The sequence below is a fragment of the Sturnira hondurensis genome, unplaced genomic scaffold (assembly GCF_014824575.4).
Source record: "Sturnira hondurensis isolate 20B ecotype Veracruz unplaced genomic scaffold, ASM1482457v3 Scaffold0014384, whole genome shotgun sequence".
In the NCBI taxonomy this organism is placed as follows: domain Eukaryota; kingdom Metazoa; phylum Chordata; class Mammalia; order Chiroptera; family Phyllostomidae; genus Sturnira; species Sturnira hondurensis.
Window position 1 is genome coordinate 28,945,793 of NW_028087015.1, and position 26,005 is coordinate 28,971,797.

The 26,005-nt window shown below is 40.0% G+C and overlaps 1 protein-coding gene across 1 annotated transcript; it reads left to right on the forward strand.

The window, feature by feature from the left end:
- The first annotated feature begins 321 nt into the window (after nt 1–321).
- Nucleotides 322–25,056, forward strand: LOC118998863 (uncharacterized). The gene is made up of 2 exons (XM_037063251.1): nt 322–979; nt 24,435–25,056. Exons 1-2 carry the CDS (start codon nt 322–324, stop codon nt 24,557–24,559), a joined length of 783 nt encoding a protein of 260 aa, XP_036919146.1. The 3' UTR covers nt 24,560–25,056.
- Nucleotides 25,057–26,005: the final 949 nt, after the last annotated feature.

The window sequence follows — 26,005 nt, forward strand, 5'->3', positions numbered from 1 at the left end:
AAGGATCTTGCACAGAACACTCTTCCACACACCTAACTGCAGCATGCACACATCCCACCCCCTTTCACACACACCCCTGCCTCCTCTCACACACGCACCCTTGCCACCGCCCCCCCACTCTAATCCCTGCCTCCTCTCACACATTCACCCCAGTTTCTTGTTACACACCCTCAGGCCTCTCATACGCACTGCATTTGTCCATCTCCAACGAGTGCACACTCGTTTCTCATTCTACCTTAGGCATCAGCCCGCGCCCTACGTAGGCCCAGCGCGCCAGCAGATTGCGGAAAGCAGGCGGAACCCCTTTCTCCCTGTCCCTCTATGGTCCTCCAGCTCCTTTCCAGTTGCCCTGCACAGACTTCAACGGAGACTAGGCTGTTGGAGGCCCGCCTCCCGGGGTCCCATCTGGCCCGGAAGCAGACTTGGAGGCCTGGGGCAGCCCGCCGGGGGCGCGCCCCGGTGGGGAGGCCGGGGCCAGGGAGAGTGTGCGCCCTGCAGGTCTCTCGCGTGGCTGCTCTGACGGGCTCCAGCAGCCAAGCCCGGCGGCGGCCACGTGCCGCGGCGGGTCGGGGAGCGGCCCACCGGCCCACCCGGGACGTAGCACCGGGCGCCCAGGCCGACCCGACAAGGGCCTCACGAGCGCGGGTCGGCCGGAGAGACCTCGTTTTCACCGCAAGTGAAACCTTATCGATGAATGCGGATTCTTGGTGCCTTACTCCCTCTCCTAGAGAAAATGAGTCTCCCCTGAAGCTTAAACCATATTTCCTTCCTTCTTTTTCTTTCCCTTTTGGACACCCCTTAATGACAGGCTCTAATCCTCGGATCGGAGCTAGTACTTCTGCCTGGAAGATTTCGCTGGCTTTGCCAGTCCTCTCAGCGGTCCCGAAAAGCCAATCCATTCTGAGCTACACTGATGGCGGGGCTGGAGGAGGAGGGCTACGTTCAACTTCTGGCACCACCTGGGTGGTCGCCATAAAAAGTAAGATTCCTCTACAACTATTATTCTCCACAACTTTATAAAGGCTGTTTTGCATAGAATAGTTAAAGTAGCTTAAATAGTCTCTTTTGGCATTGATCTTGCAGGGGTATAATAACTAGTGTATCGATGTTCAACTGGACTATGAGGTGTTTTTTTTAAAAACACTATCTTTATTTTCCAGAAAGAGATGCTCCAAAGAGTGATTTGTGAAAACTAGAGGCTGTTAAAAATAAATAAAATCACTGTGATTTACCTGAGAAATTAGGAGATAGTAATTTCCACGACAGCTATGCTTAAGATATTGTCCAGATTTATGTCTGTTAGTGAGTTTTTGTTACCTCCTGATGCTGAGAGTCCACATCCAACCTTAAAATGAGGGAGGCCAAAGTAAAAATCAGTTCAGAATTAATCTAGCTATCTTTGTCTTGGTGAGATAGGTGCCCACATAACCCTGGGTGCTTTTACATTGCATTCCAGGCCTGTTTCCAGATCCCAGGCCAAGATTTTTTTAGTACAGGGGTATGATACTCAGCAGAATGGCTCTAGAACCTAGTCCAGACTAATAACTACCACAGTCAGTTATGGTTAATTCAACTGACCCAGCTTTTAAAATGAAGCTGTGCAAACACTTGATCAGATGCACTAAAATGTTGTATAAAATTTTCTGAGAAGACAAAAAATGAAAGGAAAAAAGAAAAGAGGAAGGAGGAGGGAAACCCCCCCCCAAATAATTTCACACCCTTTGAAAGTTAGATTTAGATCTTTAAAGCTAAACCAGACAGACCCTACACATCAAAGGACGAACACAGAAGCCCTAAAACCATCATTAAATACCTCAGGTTTATATTGTTTTCCAGACTAACAATGCCAGCTTCCCTTAATATATAACATTCTCTCACTTTGAATTGTCTTTATGACTTTTCTGACCCACCTTCAAATTCTACATGTAAGTGCTGAGCTGTGAACACAGGGCTAAACTGGATGCAGATTGTTCAGTTGTAGAAAATGGCAGCATTTTTCAGCTAGAGAACTTTTATCCCATTTAAGGAAGGGCAAGGGTTAACATAACCAGATTAGCTTTCTAGAGCTATGTGGAGGCAATATAGCTTTCTAGAGCTATAAGGTGGCATTATGGAGGCATACTTAATCTTAAGTGCAGAGAAACTCTATGACAGAGCATTAATGAACATAATTGATTCTCCTGTGTGTTGTTAACAATGTAGACATTTTTCATTCAACAATAAAGTTTTGATATATACCCATCTCACACATGTACATATTTATTTTAACTGCTGTGTAGTATTCCCTTAAATAAATATTCCCGAATTTTTTTTATCCTCACACATAGACATTTAGAGGGTCTTTTTCTATTAAAGGGAAATAATATAATAATGTTTTTGTAGTGTTCTCATGTTTGCTCATGAGAGTGTTTCTCTTTTGTCTCTAGAAATTAAATTGTTGGGCTGTAGGGTTACATATCTTCATCTTTACTAGAAATTACCAAATTGGTCTTCAAAATGATGACAACTATCCGCCCTCCTATTAACTGTCAGACAGACTTCCTACATGCTCAACAGCACCTGGTGTTATCGAACTTTTCTACTTCCCCGCCCTAACCTCATGGATATGAAATGACATGTCATTTTCTTAATTACTCAACTCAAGTATTTAAAAACTCTCTAAACCAGCATTGTCTAATAGAAAGTTCTGTGATGGTGGAAATGTTTTCTCTTTCATGGGTTTCTCTCTACTTTAGTTAGTCCTCTAAACTAGAATTATTTTTTTAACAAAGGAAATCTGATTATGTCAACCCAACAACTTCAAAATGTGACAAATGGGGCAAAAATTTAGATTACTTAGACCTATTGCCTATAGGCTACACCAAGTTACAAAGCTTGGCAGTCAAGGATTTTACACCTAGCCCTTCCCTGTAGATGAACTTTATCTCCAGTCCCTCATCCTACAAGCTGCATGCTGAACCTTTCATTCATCTCCACATACACCAAATGCCGGCTCGTCCCTGTACATGCAGGACTGTCAGCTCGTTAGACCTTTTCTTCCCTCCCCTACTAGTCATGCTTCTTTACCTGTGTGTTCCCACTACAAGACTGAATTTCATGAGGAAAAAGCGTTTTTCTTGTTCATTTCATTTTTGTCTTGTACCTACCTTAGTGCAAGCCAAATAGCTGGGGCTCAGTAAATATTTGTTGAATATTTGCATAAATTCATGAATGAGTTGTTCTAGGAAGAAAAGGTGGCTTGAAGGAGAAAATTGAAAATATAGTATTATAACTTTAAAATAATTGCCCTCCGTCTTAGATTTTTTTTTTTTGATGGCTAAAACAGGATATCATAGGCTGGCTGGCTTATAAACAACAAATACTAATTTCTTTCAGTTCTGGAGGCTGGGAAGTCCAAAATCAAGGCATGGGCATATTTGGTGACTGTGCTTTCTGGTTCTTAGATGCTGGTCTTTTCATCATAACCTTACGTGGTGGAAGAGGCCCTCTCCCTTTGGCCTCTTTTTTTTTCAGGGCACTAATGAAATTATGAGAGCTCCACTTTCATAACCAATTCACCTCCCAAAAGTGAGTAGTAGCATCACACTAGGCATTAAGTTTCAACATAAGAATTTTAGAGGAACACAAATATTCAAGGCCATTGCATACTCTATCAACTGTAAGCTTTGGGTATTTTGAAATAAGTGCTTCTTACATTGATTTATATTTTCTTTCACTAATCTTTTTTTTAAAGATTTTATTTATTTATCTTAGAGGGAAAGGGAAGGAGAGAGAGAGAGAGAGAGAGAGATATCAATGTATGGTTACCTCTCGTGCGTCCCCTGCCAGGAACCGGGAACTGGCCTGCAACCCAGGCATGTGCCCTGACTGGGAATTGAACCGCGATCGTGTGGTTCACAGGCCTGCGCTCAATCCACTGAGCTACACCAGCCAGGGCATTCTTCTACTAATCTTGTCATTTTTGTTATGGGTTAGTTTGTTTCTATTACTATAATGAAGGAAAAACTCACAACCACTCAGAAAGAGTGGAAAGAAAGAATGGGGCAGAAAAAAATATTTGAAGAAATGATAGCCCCAAATTCCCCACATTTGGTTATAAGAACTGTAAAACAAACAAAATTGACCTACATGTCCAAGAAATTCTGCAATCCCCAAACAAGATAAATACAAGGAAAATCACATTTCAGCACATTTTAGTCAAACTCCTGAAAACCAAAGACAAAGAGAAAAAATAATAAAAAAAAAAGCCAGTGTGGGCAGAGAGCATTATGTACAGGGGAATACAAACAATAGCTAACATTTCACCAGAAATAATGAGGACATAAAATGAGTATATATTACTTTTATAATATTGAGGGAGGAGGAAATGAGTGAAGAAGAGGTAGAAAAGAATAACAGTGGGGCAGCCAAACAGAAAGTAAACTCCTGGATACTATAAGTGGATTTGAGGGTGCCTCATATTACCAGCTTGGCTTCTCTACCTAATCTATGGAATATAATGGAAGTAACACATAGGAAACCCTACCCTCAAGGAGCTAACAATGTCAGTAGTAGTGTCTGATTAGTTATAATAAGGTCAAAGAAAGAAGAGACAGAGGTAAACTAGAGTAGCTGTACAAGGCTGGAAGGGGGCAGGTGGAAGGAAAGATCAACCTGGACTTGAAGAATACAATCAGGTTGGGGTGGAGATGGCACTCAGTGTAGGAGACCAGCACCAGCAAAGGTAGAGGAAAGGGCAAGGTATTTGCAGGAATCTGACCAAGATGGAAGCAGGCAGGGAGGAGTGAGTGAAAAGAGAAGGGATAACCATGCCTTATTTTCTCCCATATCTTTCATTATCTGTATGGAGCTACAGGTATAGGATGGGGAGTAAATGTTGAGGCTCTGAACTCAGACCACCTAAGTCCAAATTCTCTTTTTAATACTTACTTACCAGCTGCCAAGGCAAGGCGCTAAATCTCTTGGTTTTTTTTTCCAGTTTCTTAACTTGTAAATGGATAATAAGACTATTTGTATCACAGGAATATAGTGAGGATTGAATGCAAAAATATGGGTAAAGCTCTTAGAACAAGGCCTAGAATATAGTAAGTGTTTAGTAATGTTTGCTATTATTACTAAACAGGGGGATATATATATGATATCATATATATATATGATATCCATCTAGCCCCAAGAGATTTTACCTATTTTTTTCAAATACATGTCATTCTATACAGGAATCCCTGATTGGGAGATATTATAAGTTGTACTTCCTGGAAGAACCATAAAAATAAAAGTAAATTAATATGTCTACATAAGTGGGAAAGGTCAGCTTCTGGGACTTTATGGAGTCTGGAGTGAATGTAAAATCTTTGGTCTAAAGGTTTAACTGATTTCTCTCTCATCTTACTAGCTGAATGGGCATTTAATCCATTCTAGGGTTTTGAGAACTGATCCTATTTCTAAGCCATAGGTAAATAAGTGGTATGTTTTATACTGAATTATGCTTTCAACTTATCTGTGGAAGTGGTGTTTGGAGACAAAGGGGATAAATGGTATACTAGTCAAAACGAAAATCAAATTATCACTTTCCATGAGACTTTGAAGATATACAAAGTGCGTTATGCAAATAAATACAACTCACCTTTTGAAGTCCAGTGTAGGGGAAATCTATTACCAACATCTCTCAAGCCTATTCTACCAGAACTGCGTAAACTGTGTGAAAGTTTTACCAGGTACAGAAGAGAGGAAGTGATTGATAAACACACACTTGCAATAGATACAATGACCTTTTGTATAGGGCTGCTGCTTTTGTTAGCCCTAAAGCTAAATAGATTGAGTAATTTTGATCCAAAAGCAACCATATGAGCTAGTATAAAGAGAAAAAAAAACTAGTAAGATTCTGGTGAAACACTACCATAAAAATTTTGAGGCATCCAGCCAAGATGGAGGCATAGGTAGCTATACTTGACCTCCTCACTCAACCAAAAGAAGGACAAGAACAAAGTTAAAAACAAAAGTGACTGGAAATACAGACTTTCCATACAGAAAATTGAACTGTATGGAATTCTGACAACCAAAGAGTTAAAGGAGAAACATTCATCCAGACTGGTAGGAGTGGGGAGATGAGCAGCTGGGGTACAGAGGACTTGGGCAAGGCAGTGGCTAGAGGACCATGCGGTCCCACATGTTCATGCAGATAAACTGGGAGGGATAATGGGAGTGAGACAGACCGTGCAACCCAGGGTTTCAGTGTGGAGAAATGAAGCCTCAAAACCTCTGCCTGTAAAATCCTGTGGAGGTTGCACTACCAGGAGTAACTCCCAGCCTCACAGGAGACTTCGTTGGTGAGACCCATAGGGTCCTAGAATGTACACAAACCCACCCACTTTGGAATCAGCACCAGAAGGGCCCAATTGGCTTGTGGGTAGCAGAGGAAGTGACTAAAAGCCCGTGAGAGCTAAGCAAGTGGCACTGTTCCCTCTCAGACCCCTCCCCCACATACAGCGCCACAACACAGTGACATGGGTTGCTGTGCCCTGGCCAATACCTAAGGCTCTGCCTCTTACAATGTAACAGGTGAACCAAGGCAGAGAAATATGGCCCAAATGAAAGAACAGAGCAAAACTCCAAAAATAGAGCTAACCAATAAAGAGACAGTCAACCTATCAGATGCAGAGTTCAAAGCACTGGTAATCAGGATTCTCACAGAAATGGTTGAGTATAGTAACAAAATAGAGGAAAAAGTGAAGGCTATGCAAAGTGAAATAAAAATATACAGGCAAACCACAGTGAAGGAAAGGAAACTGGGACCCAAATCAATGATTTGGAGCAGAAGGAAGAAATAAACATTCAATTAGAACAGAATGAAGAAATAGGAATTCAAAAAAATGAGGAGGGGTTTAGGAACCTCCAGTACAACTTTAAACATTCCAACATCCAAATTATAGGGGTACCAGAAGGAGAAGAGGAAGAACAAAAAATGGAAAACTTATTTGAAAAAAATAATGAAGGAGAGCTTCCCCAGTCTGACAAAGGAAATAGAATTCCAGGAAGTCCAGGAAGCTCAGAGAATCCCAAAGAAGTTGGACCCAAGGAAGCATACACCAAGGCACATCATAATTATATTACCCAAGATTAAAGATAAGGAAAGAATCTTAAAAGCAGCAAGAGAAAAGGAGACAGTTACCTACAAAGGAGTTTCCATAAGACTCTTAGTTGAGTTCTCAAAAGAAACCTTGCAGGCAAGAAGGAACTGGCAAGAAGTATTCAAAGTGATGAAAAGCAAGGACCTAAAACCTAGATTACTCTACCCAGTAAGCCTATCATATAGAATGGAAGGGCAGATAAAGTGCTTCCAAGACAAGGTAAAGCTAAAGGAGTTCATCATCAAGCCATTTCTAGATGAAATGTTAAAGGGACTTATTATCTAAGAAAAAGTAGATGAACAGTAAAATGACAACAAACTTATAACTATCAACAACTGAACCTACAAAAAACAAAAACAAACTAAGCGAACAACTAGAAAACAACGGAATCACAGAAATGGAGATCACATGGAGGGTTATCAGCAGGGTAGGATGGGGGGAAAGGTACAGCGAATAAGCATAAATGGTATGTACAAAATAAATGGGGGGGGAGGTTAGTAATAGTATATAGGAAGTGGAGAAGCCAAAGAACTTATATATATATAAACCATGGACATGAACTAAGGGGGACAGGAATGTGGGAGCAGGGGGGTACAGGGCAGTGGGGAATAAAGGGGGGAATGGGACAACTGTAATAGCATAATCAAAATATATTTCTAAAAAATGTTAAAAAATTTTTGAATTGGCAAGAGTTACACATGTTCTTTTGGATCATAGACTGAAATGTTATGAAATCTGGTCACAGGATGAATTTGTTGATGCTTTGGCACACCTGAGTTCTCTTATTCCTCAGGAATCTTTTGGGATTAGTTGGCCCCCAACCTAAATGATGCCATTGCGATTGTATTCTTTGGGGAGCACCACTGAAATGAGCCAGGCTCATTTTGGCACCATACCCGAGTCTCAGCTTCCTAGTTTCCCATTCTTTCTCTTATCTCTTAGGAGGCTTGGCAGTCTTACGTGCTCCATAGTGTCCGTACAGAAGCCTCTCTTGGTAGTGCTGTCCCAGGAATTCCATCATCACTCCTTCAGTACTCATTACTGAAAGTTAGGTAGAGCCCAGCACAGGTGACAGGGACATATGGGGGCGTAGGTGCTGAGAAACAAACCTTCAGCAGCCTGTGGGACCTCTCCAATGTCAATATCATGCTTCCCCTTGTGAGCTGGTAGGCACCGAACTTTTATTTTGGTGCAAAACATAAATGCTTACTTGACATTTAAACTGCCTCTTGTTCTGGGCAGTCATGGCCCCTGTGATTTAGATACGAAAAGTTTTATTTCTGAATTATTTCTGCTTTATTATAATTGCTTGAATATACTTAACAGCCATATTTCCAGAGACAGGCTGTATAGTCAAGTCCCCTCCCCTCCCCTAATGCATGTACAGCCCTTTCTTTATTGAAGAGCCTAATGTGCACCTTCTTGCACAGGCAAACTTCTCACTTTCCGTGCTTTTGGAAAACACAGGGTATTTGTCTTTATGTAAAACGATGTCAGGCATCTGAGCCTTTAATGGATTTTGAGACTCTGCAATTCTTTGGGTGGATGGAGGGCACTGTGCTGTGAAATAATGCTTTGAATCCTTAAGGTAAGAATTTTAATGAGAAACAACTGTCAAAGAAGCTTATTTTCTGAATTTGTGCCACAGTTTTGATTCATTTGATTCATTTCATTCAAATGAAAAATTCATTTTCAGCAAAAATGAATTTTTGCTGAAACTGGCCAGTTTTGATGATGGTAGGGGAAAGGGGCTGTTTTATGTATCTGAGCAATACTGAAAAATAAGCGAACACTCTAAAAGAGAAAGGACATGCTCTCTAGTGAAGAAACAGGAGAACTTTCCGCCATCCCTCTAGGCCGGTGTTTTTCCTGCTCTGCAGCACTCTTGTAAATTTGTAAATTTGCCACAGCTTACTTGTAAATTTGCCAGGGTGGCAGGGACGCATGACTCTTAGCTGGGAGGCCTGCCAGCTATCAGAAGCCCCCAACTCTTAGAAGGGAGGAGGGGGAGGGTGCCCAGAGACCACCCCAGGTTGTATTTATTTGGGGGGGGTACTTCCTTGTACTGATAGCAAGTCTCCCTAGACAAAAGCAGCCCACATTGGAAGAATGTCTTGGTGAGAATTCCGTCAACTCCCCAATATCAGATCTAACACCTTATAAAGTAAATCCTTACATTATAGCAAAAGTAAGTACAGCCTTCCTATCTGGCCTTATATGTCACCCGATCTTTCAGGTTCTTCTGTGTCTGAATCCATCTCACCAGAAACCCCTTGTTTATTCTCAGTAAGCAGGAACCCATAATTCTTACGCATTTTATCGATTTTCCCTCTGTTCACAAATCTGCCTTCATTCCTCTTCATTCCTGGTTACCTCATTGTCCCTCAGCCTCTAAAGAATCATCTCACACCCACAAGTCAGACAGATTAATGTCTCTATTTCCCAAGGTGTGTGTTTGGTCTGATTCCAGCTGACCACTGGGATTTTGAGCAAAGACCTATCCCTGAGGGAAACTCTCTCCCTTTTTGTACTAAATTTATGCATATTCCTGATCCTCAGTCTGAGCCTGAAAAAAAATTTATTTAACTTTCCAAATATTTCTGAGAAGAAACCTAACACTCTCTTATCATACTAAAACCCCCCTTGAACCTTTGAACCCTGTAAGGGAGTATAGGCCCTCTTACAAATTTGGAATGATTTGTGTTGCGTTATTAGGGAATTTTAAATCAATATCTCTCAACCTGGGTGATTCAGTCAGTGGGTTACTAAACTAAGTGTAGATGAGAGATGAGCTGGCTTCGTCTACTTCTTTGCCATGCCCACCAAACTCACCACGTAGGATCTGCCACAATAGGAACTCAGAAGAGCAAAGCAAATTTGTCGGTGGTGGCTGAGAGGTGGGCTTGGGGAAACAGAGAGGTAAGGAAATGTTTTGTCTTCTTGAGGAAAGCAGGGGAGAGAGAAACAATTCTAGAAAAGACCGCTACCATAACTTGCATTTTAGAGATGCTATTCCAGCCATCATAGTTTTGTTGGGCAGTCAGAGTGACATGCTTCTTTACCAAAAAAGTTACCCTTTGTCAGTCTAAGAATTGCTTTCAGAGAAAAGGTTGTCTAAACATGTTTTAGTTTTGTTGACATCTATGATGCTACAGGATCGCATGCATGTCATGACATTCACCACATTCATGACTTTTACTTAGAGAAATAACAGAAATGAATAGTAGCAGCATGTCTACATGGGGAAAATTCGATGTCAAAATAGCTAGGGCAGTGTACCCCTCACATGTCCCCTTGTTATCCTCTTCTCTTTTCCCTCCTTCTCTTCTTTTACCCCTCCCCCCCACGAGAAAGAGTCTTCCTTTCTCATGTCCTCTGTGCCGAGTGACACAAGGGATTGTGTCCTGCTTACTCTGGTGAGGATAAGTGGGAAGCATCGACATAGCCCAACTATCTCCATACGTGGGAGAGAAGAGTTCCTTACGATACTAGTATTGGTAGGGATGTCATTTGATGTAGCCACAACAAATGATTAATCGAATTTGTGTCTGTGCATAGCTTTACCTTAAATTCAGGCACCCATTTTACCTTCCTTGCATCTACTTAATAAAGTAGCTATGTCATCTGAAGAAAAAACATAGGTTTTTGAAACATGCATTCAAGAATAATGTCAGAATAGCCCTGGCTGGTGTAGCTCAGTGGATTGAGCACGAGCCTGTGAAGCAAAGGGTCACCAGTTCGATTCCCAGTCAGGGCACATGCCTAGATTTCAGGTCAGGTCCCCAGAAGGGGACACATGAGAGGCAACCACACATTAATGTTTCTCTCCTACTCTTTCTCCTTCTCGTACCCCCTCTCTAAAAATAAATTTAAAAAATATTTTTAAAAAACTGTAATAAAAAAAGAATAGTGTCAGAATAAAGGAGATGAAGCATATGCAGTTTTTCTAATATAATAGAGGATGCAAATAATCAAATTGAGCAGGTTTCGAGTCTTCTTGTTTCTAAATTATCCATTTCATGATAGTTTGAACTTTTCAAGATGGCTGCTGTGAGATGTCTCATTACACATATACTTCTTGCAACATGATGTTGACAGTCCTCTGACACAGAGGAGCAGTTTGTGTCCACTCCTCTGAAAGGGTCTGTGACTATGACACAAGTGACATTATGTGACTTCCAAGGTTAGCCATAGGAAGGGATTGACCTAGTTTCTACTTGGTTTCCTTATGACACTTGCTCTTGGAACCCTGCCACTATGCTGTGAAGAAGCCAAAGCAGCCACAGAGAGAAGCTACCTGTAGGTACTCTAGCTGACCATCCAGCTGTGGTCCTACCTGTCACCCTACATCACTCACCAGTCATGTGTGGGATTGAGCCTTCAGATGATTTCCGCCTCTAGGAGTCATCCCCAACATCTGAGTCACCTAGCTCCTGCTTAAAACAAATATATACTTGTGTATTTGTTGTCGTAGGCCACTACATTTGTGCTATTTTCTTATGCAGCAATAGATAATTCCAACCCAGAACTCTCTCCTCCCAATGGGAGTTTTCTGTTGGTTTATAAATATCACATAAAAACATCCCCATATAATGAAACCATCTGAACCAGAATCTTGATTTCTTAAGATTTAACACCAGGAAAAAGTGAAAGTCCCATGTAAAATGAGTATCATGGACTAAAAAAAAAGTATAAGAGCAAATGCAGCTATCATTAATAATGCTGCAAAGGTTCTCATTCCTGTGTAACCTATAACACACCATCCCGTGTACTAAAGCAGAGATGAATTGTGAAGTGTTTTTTGAGAGAGGTAGTTGATTTCGACAGATCAGAAGAAGAGGAGTCTGAAGAAAGAAGAATGGACAGGCTAGCAGAATGTGACATGAGCTAAATCATGGACTTGGGATGAGTCTGGTATCCCAGAATTTCAGAATCTCGAGATTCTAAGAGACCACTTAGATTTGTTCTAATTTACCACTTGGGTCGAATTCCTGAGTCTCTCTCATCTACAATGTATCAGAAAAGTTAGTGTCTAGTGTCTGTTCAAACATTTCTGATGTGAGGTGAGAGCCACCTTAACTTCCTGAAGAAGTTAGCTATTAGAGACTTCTTCCTTAGGTTAATTTAAAATCATCTCCATGCAACTTTTATCTTTTGATTTTATTGTGAGGTTGCATCTTTCCTGGGAGGTTTGATTCTAAATCCAATGTGAGGCAACAGTTGCCTATGGGCAGACTTGGTCTTGAAAGTCTCTCAGGAGAACACTCTATTAGTCATTAGAATTATGATTTCTCAGCCAGCATTCCCTCCAGGGTTGAAACTGATCACTGTTTCTTTGGTTGAGAACCAAAGTTGTTGGCTTGTGTATAGGAGAAATATGTATAAAAATAAGCATTTCTCAAGGCTAGAGTCCCACTCAGACTGGGGAAATGCTCATACTCTGAGAGAAAAAAGGGTCCTGAAATTGGGTTTTCTCACTTCTGGTTTCCTGCTGATTTGGGGACATAGTTATATCTATAAAGTAGACTAAGTGAAGGAGCCAGCTGTTTAGATTGTACAGGGTGAGGCAAAAGTAGGTTTATGGTTGCTTATCTGGAAAATAATATAGTAAATAATAAGATAAACTGTATTTCACGTACTCTCAACTGTAAAGCTACTTTTGCCCCACTCCATATGTTTCCCTGAAAACTATGATTATTTTCTCAGATTTCATGTAACTGAATTTGTGTTCATTAAATGCATATATGGCATAACATCAGTGTAGGACTATTTGCTAAAGCTACATAAGGCAAGTCTAATATCTTGTCCACGAAATCCTTTAAAGAAAATTATTAGAACTCTTGAGACTGCTCCCCGCGAGACATCAGCATTTCTTCAAATGTTTCTCGTTTTCATTTTGAGGCCCCCACTCTCTCGTATTTCCCCTCCAGACGTGTCTCCTGAAGTATAAATCCCAGAACTGATCCGAGTGCCCATGTGCAGTTAGGTCAGCACAGTGTAGCGAGGCGGACACACATATTGTTCTAAATATGTGGGGTAACTGACTTGTTACCCCAAAATTACATTTGGGTTCTTGACAACCATGTCCCATTGTTGAAATATATTACCAAAATTCGAAGTGTTTTTAAAAATTGCAAAATAGTCGAACATGTAGAAGATAAAATAGCAGACACCCATAACTCATCAATAAGATCAACAGATGTTAGCTTGCCCCTTTCTTTATATGTGTTTTTATTTGCCCAGGTCTCCCACCTGCTATATTTTACACCCATATAACCACACTGTAAAGAGTTACCAATTCAATAACTATTTATTGAGTCCCTACTTTGTCCTCTTTGATCTTAATATTGCAATTTAAATGTACTATATATTATCTCAGCATCACATTAATCACAAATTTGATTCAGGGCTCTTCACGTACAGCATTTGTTGCAACAATGAATGGGATAGGGCTGATGACAGAACCCTGTGGCCCACCACTGACAATCCTGTAGACTGACTGAAGCAGTACTGCATTTCTGTGACCCTGTGCCTTCGTTCATGTTGTTCCTTCTTCCCAGAATGGCTTCCTACCTCCTTCCTTTATCTGACTAACTTGCTACATTAGTGTACCCTGTGAGACTCAGCGTCACCTGCTCCAGGAATCCTTCCCTCCTCATTACCTTCTCCGTTAAGTGCCCCACCTTTAAACATTTTTTATCATACTACCAGTGCCCTATTGTAATCACTGGTACTTATCTGTTTCCCCCCATCTTTAAGTTCTTTAATAGCAAAATGTCCACATATTTATTTTTATATTCTTAACCTTTTTCAGTGTGCCAGAACTTAAAAAGTGCTAGCTCATAGGAGGCACCCAAAAATGCTTGTTAAATAAACATGTAAGAATAAAACAATTTAGCCAAATATTTTCTTCCTTATTTTTACAGGAATACTTTCCACAATGTCCCCAATAGATCATCACTTCCAACCGCAGAGAATTTGCTAGCCCACAGGACAACTCATTCCTTCTTTAAATGGTTCTGGATTTTGAAAGTCTTTTCTCATATTAAACCCCAAATCCGTTTCCTGTACCAACACTGTAAGTTCTTATTATAAATAAATTGAGTCTCTTTTCTGAATGTCCAGGATTCTTTTATGGCACTCACTTGGGTAACTAAGTAGTTATTAGTGAGTAGGTTTTACATAGAGCTAGCAGAGCTGAAGAAATTATTTTAGTGCTCAGGACTGAGGCACTTTCTGTGGCATCCCATTAAGGATTTCTACCCTGAATTCTTTCCAGAAGCTAATTGGGGCTGAGAAGACCACAGAGCACAGGTGTTCCATGTTCTATACAGCTCACATTCCTATGTAAACATGCCACTACTTTCTCGAGCATCGCAAACTCCTGGGTGGTCTTAGGGCTGCCTTCAAAGGGAAACAAGTTGGAATTTTCTCAGATTGCTAATCATTTGAGGACCTGGTTAGCATACAACTAGGCTATATTCTGGAATCTCTATTTATTGAGTCCACAAGTTCACACCTGAGGAAAACCTAAGTGCCTAACTGTGGCCCCAAACTTGATGGAACAGCCAAAGGGTTGTAGGGAAAACAAAATTTAAAGAAACAGGTAACCTCTATACTCAGATCAATGCCTTTCTGTAAGTGCTTGATCATAACTGTTACTTAACAAGGCAGAAGCAATTGACATTATCTCCTGTGTATATGGAAGCAAAACATTTCCTTAAAATTTAGATTTTTCCCCGCAGGTTGTAGACTTTTCAAATGGTGATCAGCAGACAAAATTTTATAATAGAGCCTTCATTATTCTCTTTGTAGAGAATGTCAGTGATTCTCCCATCCAGGAACTGTGATGTAACCCTCCTAATAATCCTGGAAAATAAATATTATCTCCATTTTATAAAGGAGGCACCAGAGGCTCAAGAAGATTAAGAAACCTGTTCAGTATCTCAGAATTACTACATTGCATAAATAATTTAAATCCTGATGGTTATTACGCCAAGGTCCATGGGCTTTATACCAGGTCATGTTGCCCGTTGTGGGCTTCACTACATGATCTTACATTTGGAGTTGAATTATGCCTTCATTTCCTGGATAGCCCTTATATCTGCATGAGATCAGATACCATCATCTTAGGATAAAGTTATAACATACTTGCCTAATTACCCAGACTGTATCTAAATCTGTTTTACAAGGTCGCCCTTAAGAATATGCAGGAAGCATGAATATGATCACATGAATGAGTATCTTCTAGCTTTTCTCTTTTAGCTCATTTGGGTTGGCAAGAGGGGAGGGATAGGAAGGGTAATCTTTAGTTGATAGGGCCCAATAGAAGTATTTGGTAAAAAAAATTAGTATTTAAAAAAGCATTGAGTCATTTGGACTGAGGAGCCAGTGATAACTTTTGTTGGTATTGATTGTGAACATTTTCTTCACATTATTTGCCTTTTTTCTGCCATCTATCTCCATGCCCCATGCATCACAGCAGATGATTTAGGCCAGTGTTTGCCCAAATCTGACCCACTGCCTATTTTTGTCAATAGAATTTTAATGAAACACAGCCATACTGACTCATTTATATATTGTCTGTGGCTGTTTTTGTACTAGTAAGGCAGAATGAAGTCATTGCAACAGAGACTGTATGGCCCACAAAGCCTAAAATATTTACTTTCTGGACCTTTCCTGAAACATTTTGCCGACTCCTTCTTTAAGAAGAACAAAAATATATGGATGTTACAGTCCAGCAATGAATCTCTGTGTCTAGACTAAGATGTGGAGGAATTTGGACTTGGATGGCTGAACTAGAGCATCTTTAAAGGTTCTTCCAGCCCTGTACTTCAAGGACATAAAAATCCAGCATTATATAGCTATATAATTTTTTTCTCATAAATACAGTAAGTGTATAAAGTGGGACCAAGATAGCAGATGTGAACTTGGAGTATAATGGGTATGTTAAAAACAGGCGTTTCTGTTTTGTTAATTCTTAACTATGCCGATGCTCAGAGCGAATTGTGTATCCAGCACATTAGTTAAATTTTGTATAGTCTCTAAAGACACTCAAGACTGGATATGTGGAACTGGGTCATGTCTGACTACATTGACAACAAGTATTTTGAGAGAAGTCTATCTACATAATTGCACTATTTTGCTTGTCGGTGTTTGTAAAATATTATTCATATCTTCGATGAAAACTCCCTCCAGTCATGGAAGCTTGTCATTATGTGAATGTTTTATTGATTTATTTATTGACCATCAGCCTTAGGCTGCTGCTACATGGAACAGTGGAGGAAACGCAGTCTCTGCCCTGGAGGACTGTGTCACTCGGTTCTGGGACTCACTCCCCAGGCCTCAGGACCTATTATAATGTTTTGGTTATATTTAAGGTATTTCCAAGTAAGTGAAATGCATGTTTGAAAAATTATGTGTAGGGTCAGAGGCCCAAATCCTTGAGACCCAAAGCCTGTCGGGGTTTTTTTCTGCGTGCTTGGGAACATTGGCTGCATTTTAATTAGAAAACCCATGTTTTGAAATTACAGTTTTTTTAAGCCTCCTGTATTCTCTGTAGATCTTCATTTGGCTTGCTGCTTAGTCACCTGGTCTTTTAACTTGGACCAGACATTCCGTGAATACATGAAGGATGTCAAAAGTAGATGTTTACAGACATCTGATCCCTGATGTATTGCTTGAAATCATCACGTACAAATATTTTAGACTATTTCTAGCATCTATGCTAGAAAATAAAAAGACTGAGTTCATTTTTTTCCCTATTGAATTTAAAATCAAACCAGACTTATGTGAGTAATATAACAGAAAGTATACAAATACCTGTAGAATTTAGAATGATTTGCATAGGGAGAAAAATATCTTATGATTTGAAAATTGAAAAAAGGTTTATCTTGGAAAGAAAAAAATCCTTCCAGAGAAGACTTTTGTTTTTCATGTGTGGACATTAGGGATGGATTGTTGGCATGACCCAACAGGAGGTCAGAGCTGTCTGCACGTTACACTCTCTCACTGTCATTGTGAACTTGTTGATAGGATGTTTTGTAATTGTTCTCAAGTCAGCCAATATATGAATAGTATGTCTTCTGAGTCAGTAAAGAGCTGAATTTTCATCACTTATTTTAGTATTTCCTCTCTTTTCTTCACCTATGTATATAATAAAATCTTTTATATTAGCTACTTAGAAAGTATTCATCAATGAATGATCTCACTGTTTTGATTAGCTCATTAGTATATCTACTGAGAATCTCCCTCATCCTCTGAAAACTGCATGAAATTAGACTTATAGGCAAGAAAATCGGGGAAGAAAATTTATAAGTTTTAAATTTATTTAAAAAAACTTTTGTAATGGTTCTAGATAAATTCACTAAAATTATTTCACATAATTGTCAGTTACAATAATTGGCTTAATGACCAATTTGCTCACTTAATGATTTATAATTTTTAAACAAGTAATAAATTAACAGGAATTTATGTTTCAGTCACAGTCAATATATAGCTTACTTTGAGGAGAGACAATTTCTTTGAAAGGTCTGGTGTCAGGCATGTCACCAATCTCAAATAATTTTTTGAACATGGTATGATGAGTTTTTATCTTCCAATATATTTTCAGCTGAGTCTATTGCTTTTCTTACTTCTTACACTTTTTTTCCTGACTGAGAAAGGAAAGAGTTGGATTGCGAGCAATTCACTGGGAATGTTCTTATATATGAATAGGGAGGGGTCTTTGCATGCATGTGATACTGAATGTATGCAGTGGCGTAATGAGAGTGTGAAGATGCCCAGCGGCTTTAAGCTTGGAATTTTTTCAAGCAATTATGCTAATAACTACAAAGCAATAAGTCTTTTGTGAATCATTAATATTGGGAAAGTGGTCTTTTGGCAAATTTGTTCTTTGATGAATCGGTAGTCAGTGACTTATATTTGGATGGTTGTCTACACATTGGTCTACTTATGAGGTCATCTTTTCTCACCCAAGAAAGAGTCACTTATATGGATTGCCAAAAACAGTCTCATCTAAAAGTAGGTGAATGACCTTGGCTGGTGTAGCTCAGTGGATTGAACATGGGCCTGTGAAGCAAAGGGTCACCAGTTCGATTCCCAGTCAGGGCACATGCCTGGGTTGCAGGCCAGTTCCCAGCAGGGGATGCAGGAGAGGCAACCACACATTGATATTTCTTCCTCTCTCCTTCCCTTCCCCTCTAAAGATAAATAAATAAAATCTTTAAAAGTAAGTGCATGAAGCTTTTGCCATATTTTCCAGCTCTATAGGCTTTACTACAATAAGTTATTGCACTCCATGTAAATGAAAAAAATACCTTAAAGTGTCTTTGGGGAGGATGTGGAGGACCTTTTAGTAACAACTAAAATGTTTCAATGTGATAGCATTAAAAATAAGTTATTATTTTAATGACTAAATTACTCATAACTCCTAGCAGGAGGCAAATGTGTTGGTTATGTATAACAGGAAGGCAGAAAGAAGAAGGGTATATGTAGAAAAAACATTGAAGTCTGGAAGGGGTAGAGGAAATAACTATGCCTGAGAAAAATGGCACAGGGCCATTAGAGTTTGGTGGGTGCTTAAGCACATGGGTGTATATTCTACTATGTGGCAAAGAAAGTTTATATGTATTAAAGATAGAACATCCACCCTCCCAAAACATTTAGCAGCAAATATTTGGCTATAGATATAGGCAGTTTCCAGACTTGCTTTGTTGACTTCATCCTGCTCACTTACCTCAGCAATTGAAATGAGGGGTACAAGGACTGTACATAAAGGAGGGCATGGGTTCTGTAGTTTCAGTGACATTGGACAAAATTCACTCCACTAATCTTTTCAATGATGACACCCAGAGCCTGATGTCAAGAGGAGACTAGAATTGACTCTCCAGATAATGAAAGGTACTAGATGTCACTGCCAAGATATTGATCTTCTTTCTTTTCTGTTAAAAGGACTATGGCAACCATGAAAGAAAAGTCTGTAGAGAAAAAACTCAAATATCACTCTACCAAGGTTCCCTTTGCAATTTGTGTAAGATGTCCGGGGCTTTAAATAGAGCTTCCTCTTCTATAACTGTAAAAGTGTTCGATTTCTTATTCCAGGTATCAGTATAGAGCCTAGACTTCTCACCAACCTGTCTTCCTAACACAAAGGAACTAAACTTGAGATCCTTGGAAATTCTTCTGGGTGTGAGTCTTTGTCTTTCCATTTCTTTTTTCTTTTGCCTCTCGTTTTCACTGGATTGAGTCCATGCCTTTCTTCACTGAAGAAGGAGCTGCATCGGGCATAGGCATTCAGGAAAAAGGTTTTTTTCCACCTCCATAATTTAGGTAGCAACACAGACATCTGGCAGCAAGGAGTTATAGAAAACTCCTTTATTCCACCCCCCTTTTAAAGGGAGCCATTACTTCAGGTAGAAGATATCAGCTAACATATTTCTGCAGGCATTGGGCTCTTTCAAGACCTCCATTGGTGATCAAACCAAATATTTAAAAGGACATTCCCGTAAACAAAAGCATGGTCTGCATTCACAAACCATTTTCAGTAAGATCTTTTTCCAGTCAAGATTCTGACCATCTGCTTGCCATCTTATATTTTTTAATATTATTCTGTCAAATACATGCTCTGTCAATGCAGGTAAAGGAATACTTGAAAAATCTGAACATACACAAATCAGTGGGTCCAGATGACATGAATCCTGAAGTCTGGAGGGAATTAGCTAATGCAGCTTTGCAAATAAGTACCCAAAACAGAGCAGCCTCACAATATTTTATCAAACCGCCCTCCTTTCAGGAAGTACACAGGTAGTAAAATAAATACTATCAGCATTGTCTTAGATTCTCCTGGCATAAACTGTTACCTTGAACAAGTTACTATTTACAAGGCCGCACATATGAGCTTACTCTACTACTTACTATAAAAGTAATGGGTAGCATATCACCAAGAAAGAGCAAAAAACAAAAAAGTTGCAGGATGCTATTTTACTAGAGGCTGTAGAGAAAATCTGTAATTTATTATTTACCAAGGGTGGCTTTTCAAGATCTCGAAAAGGATGAACCACGTATAAGATGTAGCTGAGGAGTTCAAGGGAGACATCTCAGGACTGTAAGGCAGAATGACCTCAGTTTTGGCCTTAGTTATGTCATGTGGCTATGTAACCACAGCCTTGGGCCTCAGGAGGGCAAACGCTAGGAATCTGGCTATCTCTTCTTCACCTGTTGTGGTGAATTTAAAAGTGCCTTCAAATTCTTTGACATACATGCCTCTCACTGAGAGTTAGGGTCTATGTCCTTTCTCCCAGCATCTGGGCTGCTTTATAACTACTCCGACCAACAGAGTATAGTAGAAGTAATGCTGTAACAGTCCCAGGCCCACACTCTAAGAGGGCTTCCACTGTGCCTCTTTGGGAAAAAACTACCATGTAACAAGTTGAACTCCTGCGAGACTGCCATGGTGTATGGAAGCCCAAGCTCCTGACCCACAGAACCATGAACTTCATGAAGCGGTGGTTGTTCGCATCAGCACGTGAGGGTGGTTTGTAACCAGCGGTAGAACGGGCAGGTCTCCTTTTTCTTCAGGAAACCTTGCTCCTCTTTCATTCTGTGCTCCTCTCCTTTGCTTTTTTTGTTTTCTTTTTTCTCCCTCTATTTCTTGCTACTTTCCCATTCTGCCATGCTAAGATAACTAAGCCTATTTTTATGTTTGCTTTATTTGTAAATGATGCGGGATTTCAGTACTATTGTTGTCCCCTTGTTCATTATTTTAGAAGAAGGTGAGCTGTGCTTAAAAATGTCTCTCAAAAAACAAAATTAATAAATCATTATTTTAATGTAGGCATGAAAGAATTTTTGGCAGTGGCCCAGAACTTTTTTAAAAAGTATATGTAAATATGAAAAACTGGAAAGTACTTGAGTGTCTAATAAAGTGAGTAAACACTGCAGCTAATAAAAGTATGTTCTTCTGACTATGTAGGAACTTCTACTACTCTCTCTGCCCTATCTCTGAATAGGCTCACCTTGTTTACTCTGACCCAGGTACAAAGGCCCTGGTGCCGTTCCTCAACCACACTATGCACATTCCCATGTCAGGGCCTTTGCACGTGCTGTTCCCTCTTGCCTGGAAAATTTCAAGAAATGCACACAACTTGCTCTCTTTCTTTCAGGCCTCTGCTTATCAATGCAACATTCCTTGACCATTTTATATATAACATTGGACTCCTCTCTTCCTGACATTCCTTATTTCCCTGACCCTGCTTTATTTTTCTCCTTAATGCTTATCAGCGTCCGACATATTGCAGATTTACTTATTTCTTCACTGTCTTCTCCCCCTGGAATAACAGCTCCATGAAGTCTGAGACTTTGTGTGTTTTGTTCAGTGTCTACTCTCAGCATCTTTAAAATTGTTTAGCATATATTTATAGAATGACTTGAGGAAGCATGCTGTGCAGCTGAGATGCAATTAATTTCATCTGCTGCCAAGCTACTGACAATAAACACATCATTAAGAGAAAAGAACAGGTTATGAAATGGTATGGGGAGTTTATACATATGCTTTGAAAATGTGTAATAGTCTCAACTGGATGCATAACTAGAAAAGAGTCTCATTTTGCAAGCCAGATGTAAAAATTAAAGGAAGGCTTGGTGCTCTGTCCTGGGCGACAGAACAGCACAGGGGTTCGTTCCTAAGAGAATGGCCTGGGCTCGGATGATAGGTGATGCAAGGAAGGAAAAGGAGGCAGAACATGGGCTGAGCCAGAACTAGAGGAAGCACTACTTTTCCTATCCAGTAGCTTTTTTTTCTCTTTCTTACAAACAAAATCCAGATTTCACTTGAACTTCCTCGCAGTTAGGAGACCATGTGAAAAGTGCTGGCTAATGAGAATTAAAGTGGAGGTTTCTGAAAAAGCATTTACTTTTCCGACATAGGTGCTTCCCTTTCCTGCTTTCCTCTTCTCCCTGCCTTCGAAGGATATGAGGCCTAGAGCTACAGCAGTCAGTCATATTTCAGCCGTGAGGCGCAGGTATGAGGCAAAGACTTTCATGATAAGTACAGAGAAATGGAAAGACAGAAAGAATCTGTACCATCTTCATGCTGCTTTCTCTGTACTTCTCATCGCTGCAGCCAAACATGATCCTAGCAGATACTTTGGGAATTTAAAAACTGTTTATTTTCTTCTTTCCTCTTACCTTTTTCTACAATGACCATATGCTACTTATATAATTAGAAAAAGTAATATGTGTATGTATGTATGTATATATACTGGAGGACAATTGTGAAAAAAAAAGTTTATTCTAAACCAGAGGCAGGAGTTTTTTTGTTTTTTTTCTTCCTCTGTCCACTTCTCCAAAAAAGAGAGAGCCGCACTGAGTTTCTGGACTAGCCATTCTCCGTTCTGTGGCCTCATTTTATACACTGAGACAACTTCAAATATTTGGGTCAGCAGTCAATGCTGTGATCTCAGATTTCTTTGTAATGACCTCGTCTGGTGAACTGGCCCCTGATTCAGCAAGACAGATTCTGGTTCTCTAGCTTAAAAACCTAAGACAGAAACAAACAAAAAAATTGTCTTCTACTTGGCCTTATGCTAGCAGAATAAAGTGAATTTTAAAAGAAAAGAACGCCCTGGCTGGTGTAGCTCAGTGGCTTCAGCGCGGGCCTGCGAACCATACAATCGCGGTTTGATTCCCAGTCAGGGCACATGCCTGGGTTGCAGGCCAGTTCCCAGCAGGGGACTCATCAGAGGCAACCATACATTGATATTTCTCTCCTTCTCTCCTTCCCTTCCCCTCTAAAGAAAAATAAATAAAATTTTTAAAAAAGCAAAGAACATATTCCTGTAGGCAAGGATCAGAAATGGGCTGATCAAGCCCCTCCCACCTCATCTTTGTTTGTTTGTTTGCCTAGGCTGACTCTGATTGCTGCTTACCCACTGTAGGGGGAGGTCCTTCATGCAGAATTAGTCTCTCCAAAAGAAAAGAGTTTTCAACCACATAGTCTACATACCACTCTGCTCCTCCTCCTGAAACGCCTCTTGCAACCATCACAGCTCAGTTGTGTGGGTCCAGATTCTTCCTACCTGAGGAATCTAAGCTGTTATAGCCCCCAGACCCTGATTTCTCCTTCCATTTACCTTGTTGAAAGTTGAGGAAGTCCAATAAATAATTTACCTGCTTTCTTTTACATAAACTCTGGACCAAACAAGAAATGACGAAAGAGTAAGGCAGCTAGGAATACAAAACATGTATATTTTTACTGACAAAGGTGATGTTGTTGAATGTTTCCTCTATCAGCAACTTGGTTTCCACAATGACACCTTTACCAACCCAGTCTCGGTTGGCATTTGGCAACCATACCTCCTTCCCCAGGAGAGGAATTACTCCTATAAAACTGTATGTAACATGAAAAAGCAAAGCAATATGCTATGTTATGGATTGGTGGCTCCCAAAAAATAACATGAAAAAGAAGGCCAATATGTGCCTAGCTTCTCCTTCCAAACTCGTGAGTCAGACAAAGGTACTCTCTTTCTTGTTCAGCGTTTCTGGTTAGCTCACTCCTGCCCTCCCACACTCTACCCCGGCCAGAGTTGGCTGCTCCCCTTGCCCTGATGCATCAATAGACAACGTCCCCCTCCAAGTCCAGCTCCTCCCTGCAGGAAGCTCACTCCAGAGTGGTGTTTTGTAATGATGGCAGAGGCTCTGGTTCTCCTTCCCACTAGTCCATGGACAAAAGTTTAATCTCTTCCAGCTGTACCCATTCATCTATATACACTTTACATCAGTTGGGTCTCGGTCTGAAGATCTTGCTCTAGATAAGTACTCTCTGGATTAGGAACATATGAAAAGACATATGGAGTCTCTCTCACCAGCTCTGACTTCAAGAATTATGAAGGAGAGAACAGTTTTCTTTTTAATAGCTTTGGAAATACAAAGTTTACTATCAGGTTCAGGGAAACACCATAGGTCCCAATCTGATTCTGCCATTTTCTCACTGTAAGACCTCTACACTTGGTTTAACCAAAGATTTGGTTTCCTTATTTGTAGAAATGGAGTATAATTCACATTATCCCTAATGGGCAGAACACTTTTTGTACATTTTCCCAGAACAAGGCCCAACACCTAGAAGGTAATCAAGACATATGTCTTCTCATTTTCTATCTCTAATCCAATGAAAGAAAAGTTTCTCTCAGTTTTATGGTAGTCGTTTTAAGTCTTTAGGTTCATCTAGCTTTTGGATAAGCCTATTCTTTCTGTTAGTAGAAATTATGCATCTTAAAAAAAAAGTTACTCTTTCTCCTTATTTCTTTCCAGATACTCTACTGAAATCAAGCATAATCCACACAAATCAACAACAACAACAACAACCAAAAAACAACCCACTGACCAAAGTCAACACAGCAGCTGTGGAGTACAATAGAACCCGTTATGGACTGTGATGGGCCTTTCAAGCCCCATGTAACCTGGTGAGAAGTGGTGGAGAGGACCATGAATCAATGTACTCTGTTCTCAAAGAATAAGAAGTAGCCTAAGCCACAGCTCCTCTTTGGAAAGATTTTTTCTAGATTGGCAATGCTTTCTTACACTCACTAAATAATTATGGTCACTCGTCTGTGAATGAACAACTAGTAGGTACCTCCATGACTTACTCTTTAAATGCCCAGCTGCTAGCCTAAGGCCAGAAGCAGCAGGCGTTATGCACTTTTACTGAATAAATGATCAATCTAGGACCAATCTGATTCAGAGGGCACCTAGACAAAAAGCATCCTGACAAAGAAGGCTGTTACTGTGGTTATTTTCTGTAAGTCTATCTCATTGAATAACTTCCCCCTGTACGCCATAGGGGGAACTCTCTTTGTACAATGGTTCTGTGTGTCACATATTTTGTTATTGCTAGACTTCAAAGATATTTAATCATTTCTATTTGCAATGAATGTCCTAATCTAAAGAATATATCAAGTAAATTTGTGTATTTTCCCATTGGGCCACATCATAATTTCAGAGATATTTTAATTTTATTCTAATCAAGGGACTTTAGTTTCAATATGTTTGTCATTCTCTCAAGAAGATACATTCAGAATGTGTTTGTAATGTAAATTCTCACCCCCTAATTTATATGTTGTCAAGTTTGGGTTTTAGTATACTGTATTTGACTTTCTTAAAGCAGGGCACACCTGAATAAGCTTTGGGGATAAAAGGAATACAAAAAAAGATTGTGAGCAAAACATCTGATATAGTTTTACTTGCAAAGTTCAAATTTTCTGAATGGGATCAAGATGGCATGGCTTGAAATGTGGCTGAAGGGAATAAGAGAAATATGGGAAATGTCTACATATCTGAAAGCCGTAGTGATGAAGGTCTTATACCATATTTCCTTGTGTATTTCTCCTTAGAATTTCCACACATGCACACACACATTGAAGAAAGCAAATGCAGAACTGCCCTGTCTCTTCCCTAGAAGCATTACTGTCCCATACATTCCTCTGTTATGCGATAATGGCTACTCCTGCCAGCATTTACTTTTTAAGTAGATTTTGCTTTGACTTTACCAAACAAGAAAAAGGATCGATTTTAAAAGCAGTGAAATTCTGCTTCCTACCGGGGGAGGAACTGTCCTCAAAGCTTACTCTTCTGGCCCTTCAAAGGCCTTTCATTCCACCTATCAGTTTTGCTTTGTCCCTGCATCCAGGTAACAACCCTTTTTACCTGGCACCTGCTAGGGACCCAGGTACTGTAAGTCTGTATGAGCGTGGGGGAAGGCTGGGTTGGAGAGGGTACTGTCCTGTCCTCACTGACCTCATCGTCCAAGGAATGTTTGGATTAATCAGCCATATCAGATAATAGAGTCAGTGTCCAGGTCAGATATCCACCTCAATTGTAAGTTA

Bases quoted from the DNA above. Each gene is read 5' to 3' on its own strand.
- LOC118998863 (XM_037063251.1), top strand. From the start codon at position 322: ATGGTCCTCCAGCTCCTTTCCAGTTGCCCTGCACAGACTTCAACGGAG. The intron at 980-24,434 runs GTAAGATTCCTC...ATTTCTTTCCAG, and splicing joins CTGGGTGGTCGCCATAAAAA to ATACTCTACTGAAATCAAGC.